General features: G+C 49.2%; 1 protein-coding gene across 1 annotated transcript in view; it reads left to right on the plus strand.

Moving 5' to 3' along the window:
- The first annotated feature begins 3,101 nt into the window (after window positions 1-3,101).
- Window positions 3,102-10,680, plus strand: part of GP6 (glycoprotein VI platelet) — an 11,001-nt gene continuing 3,422 nt past the window's right edge. The window contains exons 1-4 of the mRNA XM_017892526.1: window positions 3,102-3,192; window positions 5,494-5,526; window positions 5,639-5,896; window positions 9,737-10,021. Of these exons, the coding sequence (XP_017748015.1) occupies window positions 3,102-3,192; window positions 5,494-5,526; window positions 5,639-5,896; window positions 9,737-10,021 (667 nt within the window). The remainder of the gene's footprint in view (window positions 3,193-5,493; window positions 5,527-5,638; window positions 5,897-9,736; window positions 10,022-10,680) is intronic.

A 10,680-nucleotide genomic window follows, 5' to 3' on the forward strand; every position in this document is an offset into this window, starting at 1 on the left:
GGTGAAACCCCGTCTCTACTAAAAAAATACAAAAAACTAGCCGGGCGAGGTGGCGGGCGCCTGTAGTCCCAGCTACTCGGGAGGCTGAGGCAGGAGAATGGCGTAAACCCGGGAGGCGGAGTTTGCAGTGAGCTGAGATCTGGCCACTGCACTCCAGCCTGGGTGACAGAGCGAGAGTCCGTCTCAAAAAATAAATAAATAAATAAAATAAAATAAAAATAAAAAAACCCAAAAACTGTGGGCCAGGCACGGTGGCTCATGCCTGTAATCTCAACTTTGGGAGGCCAAGGTGGGTGGATCACCTGAGGTCAGGAGTTCAAGACCAGCCTGGCCAACATGGTGAAACCCCATCTCTACAACAACTAGCCAGACATGATGGTGGGTGCCTGTAATCCCAGCTACTCGGGAGGCTGAGGTGGGAGAATTGCTTGAAACTGGGAGGCAGAAGTTGCAGTGAGCTGAGGTCAGACATTGCACTCCATCCTGGGCAATAGAGAGAGACTCCGTCTCAAAAAAACGCTGACTGCCGTGGCTCATGCACTTTGGGAGACCGAGGCGGATGGATCACCTGAGGTTGGGAGTTGGAGACCAGCCTGACCAACATGGAGAAACACCATCTCTACTAAAAATACAAAATTAGCTGGGCGTGGTGGCGCATGCCTGTAATCCCAGCTACTCCGGAGGCTGAAGCAGGAGAATCGCTTGAACCCGGGAGGCGGAGGTTGCGGTGAGCCGAGATCACGCCATTGCACTCCGGCCTGGGCAACAAGAGCAAAACTCGGTCTCAAAAAAAAAACATTGTGGACTTGATATCTGGACTAGGTTATGGATTTAATTTGTCAGTATCCCCTACAGCAGTGGAGTAAATAAGAGTCTCCTGACAGATGGGTGGCAGGTCGAATGCATTTCCGCTGCCTGCTCTTCACTTGTGCTGGGCATGTCGAATGCATTATTTCCTGATTTCTTCAGGAGAATTTGACCACTAAAGGGACAGCACCTCCAAAAGACTAAGCAGGAAGGAGATGGTTGTGTTACTGGAGATGAGAGGGTTAACTGCGAATACAACCTCTCATTCATTATCCATCCATGGGTGTATTCTTTGTTTAAAATTTTTTTTTTTTTGAGACGGAGTCTTGCTCTGTCGGTCGCTCAGGCTGGAGTGCAGTGGCATGATCTCGGCTCACTGCAAACTCCGCCTCCCAGGTCCAAGTGATTCTCCTGCTTCAGCCTCCGAAGTAGCTGGGATTACAGGCATCCACCGCCAGGTCCGGCTAATTTTTATATTTTTAGTAGCAACGTGGTTTCACCATGTTGGCCAGGCTGGACTTGAACTCCTGACTTCTGGTGATCCACCCGCCTTGGCCTCCCAAAGTACTGGGGTTACAGGCGTGAGCCACCGCGTCCAGCCTGTTTTAACTTTTATTTATTTAATTTTACTTGAGACAGGGCCTCACTTCTGTCACCCAGGCTGGAGTGCAGTGGCATGATCATGGCTCACTGCAGCCTCAACCTCCCAGGCTCAACCAGTCCTTCCCCATCAGCCTCCTGAGTAGCTAGAACTACAGTTGCACACCATCATGCCTGGCTCATTTTTGTAATTTTTGTAGTTATGGGGTCTCGCTATGCTGCCCAGGCTGGTCTCAAACTCTTGGGTACAAGCGATCCACCCACCTCAGCCTCCCAAAGAGTTGGGGTTACAGGTGTGACCTGTACAGGTTACTGCATCTGGCTTAATTTTTGCTTCAATTGCTTTTGGGATACAAGTGGTTGTTGGTTACATGGATGAACTATATAGTAGTGAATTCTGAGATTTTAGTGCACCTGTCACCTGAGTAGTATACCTTGTACCTAATGTGTAGTTTTTCATCCCTACCCCCCTTCTGCCCTTCCCCTCTGAGTCTCTGAAGTCCATTACATCACCCTGTATGCCTTTGCATACCCACAGCTTAGCTCTCACTTGTGAGAACATACAGATTTTTGTTTTCCACTCCTGTGTTACTTTACTTAGAATAATGCCTTCCAGCTACATCCAAGTTGCTGCAAAAGACTTTTTTTTTTTTTTTTTTTTTTTTGTGAGATGGAATCTCGCTGTTGCTGAGGCTGGAGTACATCAGCATGATCTTGGCTCACTGCAACCTCCTCCTCCCAGGTTCAAGCAATTCTCCTGCCTCAGCCTCCCGAGTAGCTGGGACTACAGGCACCTGCCACCATGCCAATTTTTGTATTTTTAGTAGAGACGGGGTTTCACCATGTTGAGGAGGAAGGATGGTCTTGATCTCTTGACCTCATGATCCACCCGCCTCAGCCTCCCAGAGTGCTGGCATTACAGGTGTGAGCCACTGTGCCTGGCCAAAGGACATTATTTTGTTCATTTTAATGGCTGAGTAGTATTCCACACTCATTTATTTTTACTTATTTTTTGACATGGAGTCTCACTCTGTCGCCCAGGCTGGAGTGCAGTGGCATGATGTCAGCTCACTGCAACCTCCATCTCCCAGGTTCAAAGTGATTCTCCTGCCTCAGCCTCCTGAGTAACTGGGATTACAGGCTCCTGCCACTACGCCCAGCTTATGTTTGTACTTTTAGTAGAGACAGGGTTTCACCATGTTGGTCAGGCCTGGTCTTGAACTCCTGACTTCAGGTGATCCACCTGCCTTGGCTTCCCAAAATGCTGGGATTACAGGCGTGAGCCACCGCGCCCGGCCAGTGAGAACTTTAAAATCTACTCTCAGTGATATGCGAGTGTGCAATATGTTGTTATTAACTACAGTCACCACGATGTGCAATAGATCTCCAAGATACACTCCTCCTGTCCAACTGAAACTGTGTCTCCTCTGACCAACATCTCCCCAAACCTTACCCCACCATCCCAGTAACCACCTCTGCTCCTGTAAGTTCCCAAGTCCACACTCTTTACCACTAAACGGTGCTGCTAGGGTTTGAACCCACCTCCTGCCAGTTGTAGGACTGTGGATAAGATACTGTCTCACTAGTCTGATGTATAAGAGGGGACTGATAATGGTAGCTAACCCGTACTATTACGGCGACTTGGAGTCCATGCACAGGAGGCGCTCAGCACGGCACCTGGAAGGTTCCCAGCCATGGTACAGGGTCGCATGGAAACCTACCAAGAGGCTGAGGTGGGCTGTGATGGGGCAGGCGGAGGGGGACAGAGAAGCAGCCGGAGCTTGGGTTGGGGTGCAGAGGGAGCCTGTGGTTGACAAAGGGTGGTGGGCAATGGGGAGAGCTGGTGACCAGTTGTCACTCTCTGAACTCAGAATCAAGAGATGATCTGGGTTCACCCACTTCTTGCTATATGAGCTACAGAAGGTTGCTCAGCCTCTGCGCCCAGTGTCCTTGTTTGCCGTGGGAATGACAACTATCCCGCCTGTGTGTGTGTGTGTGTGTGTGTGTGCGCGCGCGCACGCGTAAGAAGGAGAGTTACCAGATAAAACACTGGATGCCTGGTTAAATTTGAATTTCAGATAATTAGTACTTTTTTTTTTCTCTTCTTCTTATTTTACTGAGACAGGGTCTTGCTGTGTTGCCCAGTCCGGAGTGCATTGGTGCAATCTCATTTTTTTTTTTTTTTTTGAGATGGAATCTTGTTGTGTCGCCCAGGCTGGAGTGCAGTGGCGCGATCTCAGCTCACTGCAACCTCCACCTCCCGGGTTCAAGCAATTCTCCTGACTCAGCCTCCCAAGTAGCTGGGATTACAGGCACATGCCACCATGCCCAGCTAATTTTTTATATTTTTAGTAGAGATGATGTTTCACCATGTTGACCAGGCTGGTCTCGAACTCCTCACCTTGTAATCTGCTCACCTTGGCCTCCCAAAGCACTGGGATTATAGGCGTGAGCCACTGCGCCCGGCCAGTGGTGCAATCTTACCTCATGGTACCCTTGACCTCCTGGGCTCAAGCAATCCCAGGGAGGATCGGCTTATAGACATGTATTGATATACATATATACACGTATATACACATATGTATACATACATATCATTACATGTGCTGCGTATACATATGCGTGCACATTATGTAACAAATGTATACGGCACATATACATGTATGCCACAGATGTCCTGTTTATATATATTGCCCCACTATATGTGTATATACATACAGTGATCAGGTCAGGGTAAGCAGGCAACACCCATGTCTCAAACATGCATCCTTTCTCTGTGTTGGGAACCTTCACCATCCTCCTTCAGGCTATTTGAAACGATATATTATCATATATATTACATCCTACCATGTAATCACGGAATATTGATTCAACCAAACGTTGTAAATACTGCGAAACCCATGGCCAGTACACGCTGAGATGACCTGACTTACACACTGGGGCTCCATCCTGCTCCATCCCTGGAGCCCAACACATCCCATTAGTGTGGGGTTTTACTGCATATATTACATATACAATAAAATCCAACAATATACAATATGCAATAGTATTTACAATACTTGTCCATACAATTGCATACTATTGGAATGCACTTGGATATTATTTCATATTGGAGACCAAAGGGACAGCAGTATCTGAGGTCCCACTCCTCACATCCACTGAGGAAGTCAATGGACAATGTCTAACACGAAGGAATCCGCAGAGAGCAGTATGCGTGCTCTTTCCTAGAATGATGAAGATATAAAAATGCCAGAAGGAACAACCGAAATAGTAAAAAATGTATGCGGGGCAGGGACAGTGGCGGGAGCTGGACAGGGTGGGTCAAGGAATCTCTGCTTGACTTTCAAAAGATCTATTTTTTTGAGATGGGGGTCTCACAATGCTGTCCAGGCTGGAGCACAGTGGGCACCATCTTGGCTCACTGCAGGCTCGACCAGGAATCCTGGGCTCAAGGAATCCTCCCAACCTTAGCCACCCCAAGTAGCTTGGACCACAGGCGCATACCACCATGCCTGGCTAATGTTTTTTTTTTTGGTAGAAATGAGGTCTCACTATGTTGGCCAGGCTGGTCTCCAACTCTTGACCTTAGATAATCTGCCCTCCTTGGTCTCCCAAAATGCTGGGATTACAGGTGTGAGCCACCATGCCTGGCCTTAAAAGAGTTGTCATTGTGGTAAAATACATAGAAAAGTCTGCTATAGCTGGCATTTGGTACATTCAGTGTTGTGCAGTCATCACCTCTATCTAACTCCAAGACATTTCGGCACCCTCCGAGGGAACCCCACGCCCGTTATGCCGCCACGTCTCGCCCTCCTCTCCCACCACCCCCAGCCATGGATCTGTTTTCTTCTCCGTCTCCTATAGATTTACCTATTCTGGATATTTCATGTAAATGACCTCATAGACTATGCGGCTTTTTCTGACTGGCCTCTCTCACTTAAATTATATGCACATGTATCTTTTGAAGAAATAAATAATTAGGACAGAATAAAGCATATGCGTGCAAATGTCTTATCACCGCGCCCAGCAGGCGGGAATGTCCATAAAAGCGAGTCCTGGCATCTGGTCCCTTTCTTCTTTCCTCAGGGCTGTGTCTGGGGCATGTGCCAGCGCAGACAGGTGAGTCCTTCCCCCAGACACCTTCCCTCCTGCGGGATCCGCCAGCGTGCGAGGGCAGCGGGGCCCAGGCGGGGTCTGCGGGGAGGCTGACCCAGCCCTGCTCCTCTTCCAGAACTGCTGCCCAAGCCCTCCCTCCAGGCTCTGCCCAGCTCCCTGGTGCCCCTGGAGAAGCCAGTGACCCTCCGGTGCCAGGGACCCCCGGGCGTGGACCTGTACCGCCTGGAGAAGCTGAGTTCCAGCAGGTACCAGGATCAGGCGGTCCTCTTCATCCCGGCCATGAAGAGAAGTCTGGCTGGACGCTACCGCTGCTCCTACCAGAACGGAAGCCTCTGGTCCCTGCCCAGCGACCAGCTGGAGCTCGTCGCCACCGGTAAAGGAAGGGGGATCGGAGCCTGGGACTGCCTTGTCCTCCGTTCAGGACACAGATATGGGGGACATTGAGAGCAGGGATTAGGGCCGGAATTAGGGCGAGGCAAACCAGGCACTGGCCTAGCAGGTGGTGGTGCCACAACATTTATGGATCAATGTGAATAATATTTTATTTGTTTTATTTTTTGGACACAGGGCCTTGCTGCGTCACCCAGGCTGGAGTGCAGTGGTGCGATCTTGGCTCACTGCAGTCTCCACCTCCTAAGTTCAAGTGATTCTCCTGCCTCAGCCCTCCAAGTACCTGGGACTACAGGTGTGCACCACCATGCCCAGCTCGTTTTTAATTTTTTTGTGGAGATGGGGTCTCTTGACAGTTTTCACAAAAGGCATTAAAATAAAAGAGAGAGAGAGGGTCTCACTATGTTGCTTAGGCTCTCAAACTCCTGGGCTCAAGCGATCCTTCCACTTTGGCCTCCCAAAGTGTTGGGATTACAGGCCTGAGCCACTGCATCTGGGTGTGAATAATATTTTAATGCAATTTTTAAAAAAATCAAAATAAATCGCAAACCATCCACAATGAAAAAAAAAATCAGAATTTCAAATAAAGGCAGAATCAGGCAGTGCCTGTGCCAAGTCATACCAGAGCCTGTGCCAAAACGAAAAACAGGCACTCTTTCATCTGTGTTTTAATGCACTTAAAAAAATTAGAGAGGGGGTCTTGCTATGTGGCCCAGGCTGGAGTGCAGTGGCTGTTCACAGGAGCAATCATAGCTCACGGCAGCCTGGAACTCCTTGCCTTAAGCAATCCTCCTGCCTCAGCCTCATGAGTAGCAGGGACTACAGTCACAGGCCACCATGCTTGGCTCAGGATTCTTTTTAAAACTTGGTTTTGGAATCATTTTTAGACTGACAGAAAAGTTGCAAAGATAATATTAATGAAAATATTTCACCCAGGATCCCCTCATGTTAACATCTTACATTTGTTACAACTAAAAAATAAACGTAGCACTGGTCCCAGTGGCTCACACCTGTAATCCCAGCACTTTGGGAGGCTGAGGCAGGAGGACCACTTGAGCCAGGGAGGCTGAGGCTGCAGGGAGCTGTGATCATGCCTCTGCACTCCAGCTTGGGTGACAGAGTGAGGCCCTGTATCAACAAACGAACAAACAAACAAACAACTACCCATAGGCCAGACGCGGTGGCTCACGCCTGTAATCCCAGCATTTTGGGAGGCCGAGGCGGGTGGATCACAAGGTCAAGAGATAGAGACCATCCTGGCTAACACAATGAAATCCCGTCTCTACTAAAAATACAAAAAAATTAGCCAGGTGTGGTGGTGGCGCCTGTAGACCCAGCTACTCGGGAGGCTGAGGCAGGAGAATGGCGTGAACCCGGGAGGCGGAGCTTGCAGTGAGCCAAGATCGTGCCACTGCGCTCCAGCCGGAGTGACAGAGCGAGACTTCGTCTCAAAAAAAAAAAAAAAAAATCATAATAAATCTTTCTTTCAGGGGAATAAAGTATTCAAATAGAATAATGTGAGTTTTAATGACCTACTCTTCAAATTTTCAGACATTTTTTCAAATATGTTAATTGTTTGGGAATAATTAAATTTTACATCCCAGGAGAGTGCCTCACTCATGCCACCCTAATTCCTGGCCCGCTACACTGTGGTCTATTCCGCGTTGTAAATTCTGCCTACCTCCCCTCTTTCCTCCCTCACTCCTCTCTGCTACTAGGATGGACCAGCCTGGCCCCTCATTACTTCTTTTGGGGTCAGACTCAAATGGTGTCTTCTTATTAAGTATTTACCCCACCACCCTAGTCAAAACGGCCCTCCTATCTGGTATGTCAAGTATACCTTTATTTACCTTGGTGATGGCTATTTTTAATTTCTGATGGGATTTTTTTGTTGTTGTGAGAATACAGAGCTGGGAGCAGGTGGCTCATGCCTGTAATCCCAGCACTTTGGGAGGCCAAGGCGGGTGGATCACCCGAGGTCAGAGGTTCAAGACCAGACTGGCCAACATGGTGAAACTCTACAAAATACAAAAATTAGCCGGGCATGATGGCGAGTGCCTGTAATCCCAGCTACTCGCGAGGCTGAGGCAGAAGAATTGCTTCAACCTGGGAGGTGGAGATTGCAGTGAGCCGAGATCATGCCATTGTGCTCCAGCCTGGGCGACAGAGCGAGACAAAACACAACAACAACAAAAGAATACGGACAGACACATAATAGCTGCTTAAGAGAAAATTAAAGAGACAATTTGCTGAGTGAATGTTACAATTATCAGGCAGTTTATATCCTTCCTTCCTTCCACCCTCTCTTCCTCCCTCTCTTTTTTCTTCTCCTTGAATGAATGCCATAATTACCAGGCAGCTTATATTTTTCTCTTCCTTACTTCTTTTCTTTTGTTTTCTCTTTGTCTTTTTTTGAGACAAGGTCTCACTCTGTCACCCAGGCTGGAGTACAGTGATCACGGCTCACTGCAGCCTCGACTTCCTAGGCTCAAGCAATCCTCCCACACTGGCCTCCCAAAGTGCTGGGATGAGCGGTGTGAGCCGCAGCACCCGGCCTCAACCTTTGTTTTCCTGCCTCCCATGTGCAGGCATGCATCACCACACCGGACTACCACAATACCCTCACGTCAGAGTAGTGTAGGTTCGTGTTGAGGAGTGCAGACCCTAGAATCAAACTCCGTGAGTGCAAATTTCAGCTCTGCCCCTTATGATCTTGGACAAGTTTTATTTATTTTAAATTAAAATTTCCCAGGTTTGTTGAGTTATAATTGAAAACCAAAAATGGAACATATCCAAGGCGAACAAGTTCATGTTTTGATGTACGTATCCACTGTGAGATAGTTACCACGAGCAAGCTAATTAACACACATCACCTCGCACGGTTAATTTTTTTTTTTTTTGAGACGGAGTCTGGCTCTGTCGCCCCGGCTGGAGTGCAGTGGCCGGATCTCAGCTCACTGCAAGCTCCGCCTCCTGGGTTTACGCCATTCTCCTGCCTCAGCCACCCGAGTAGCTGGGACTACAGGCGCCCGCCACCTCGCCCGGCTACTTTTTTTTTTTGTATTTTTTTACTAGAGATGGGGTTTCACCGTGTTAGCCAGGATGGTCTCGATCTCCTGACCTAGTGATCCACCCGTCTCGGCCTCCCAAAGTGCTGGGATTACAGGCTTGAGCCACCGCGCCCGGCTCAGTTAACTTTTCTTTTGCACTGCCGTATTGTTACCCAGGGTTGGACAAATTATTTAACGCCATGTGCCTTAGTTTCATTTATAAAATAGGGACGTTAAGAGTGAGGACTCCACAGGTCTCTGAAGATTCACTGAACTGATGTACGTCATGAGTTCAGTTTGGAAGGCACCTGGAGCTGGCACTGTCAGCCACATTTACAATGTAACGATTGTATGTGGCAATGCCAGCTTACAGCATGGTAGAAGCTTAAGCTGTTTACTTATTCCCATCTCATTTCAAGCGCTTGCTAGGCAACAGGCACTCTGCTAAATGCTTACTGTGTACTGTCTCGTTCGATCATCCCCATTTTAGCAGAACAAGGCAATGAGGCTCAGATACAGAGGGAGATTTGTCTCCAGGGCCACTTAAAGGCAGAACCAGGATTTGCACCCAGGCACTAGGATGTGAGCACACAGCCTCGCTTCCTCAACCACTCGGTGACTTGACCTCTCTGGGAGCTTGGCTGGGGGAGTATGCTGTCTGGGAGGGATACAGCCAGAAAGCTCCCCAGCTCTCAGGCAGGTGTGGGCACCTCCCCAGTCTCAGCTGAGATGCTGGCTGCTGCCTTTAACATCAGACTTTCCTTTTCTCCCAGGAGTTTTTGCCAAGCCCTCGCTCTCAGCCCAGCCCGGCCCGGCGGTGTCCTCAGGAGGGGACGTGACCCTACAGTGTCAGACCCGGTATGGCTTTGACCAATTTGCTCTGTACAAGGAAGGGGACCCTGCGCCCTACAAGAATCCTGAGAGATGGTACCGGGCTAGTTTCCCCATCATCACGGTGACCGCTGCCCACAGCGGAACCTACCGGTGCTACAGCTTCTCCAGCAGGGACCCATACCTGTGGTCGGCTCCCAGCGACCCCCTGGAGCTCATGGTCACAGGTAGGGGTGGTGCAGACCAAACCTTTCTTCCTCAGCCTTTGTAGGTCCTGAGGGCCATTCCGAGAGGAGGGGCCATAGGTGGGAAGGAAGTGGGAGGGCAGGAAGTCCTGGGCTGCAGGCAGCTGGGAGGATGGAGGTTTCTTTGTTTCTTTTTTTTTTTTGATGAAGTCTCACTCTGCCACCCAGGCTGGAGTGCACTGGGGCGATCTCAGCTCACTGCAACCTCCGCCTCCCGGGTTCAAGCGATTCTCCTGCCTCAGCCTCCCGAGTAGCTGGGATTACAGGCGCGCACCACCACGCCCAGCTAATTTTTGTATTTTTAGTAGAGACGGGGTTTCACTCTGTGGGTCAGGCTGGTCTCGAACTCCTGACCTCATGATCTGCCTGCCTCAGCCTCCCAAAGTGCTGGGATTACAGGCGTGAACCACCGTGCCAGCCTTGGCTACCATTCTTTTTTTTTGAGACAGAGCAAGACTCCGTCTCAAAAAAAAACAGGTGATAGAGTTGGGGTTCAAATCTGGAGGACAGCCTGACTCTATCGTTCATGCTATTTTTTTTTATTATTCTTATTCTTATTATTTTTTTTTAAACGGAGTCTCGCTCTGTCGCCCAGGCTGGAGTGCAGTGGCCGGATCTCAGCTCACTGCAAGCTCCGCCTC

This window comes from Rhinopithecus bieti, unplaced genomic scaffold, assembly GCF_001698545.2.
Source record: "Rhinopithecus bieti isolate Rb0 unplaced genomic scaffold, ASM169854v2 scaffold_22436, whole genome shotgun sequence".
Lineage (NCBI taxonomy): Eukaryota > Metazoa > Chordata > Mammalia > Primates > Cercopithecidae > Rhinopithecus > Rhinopithecus bieti.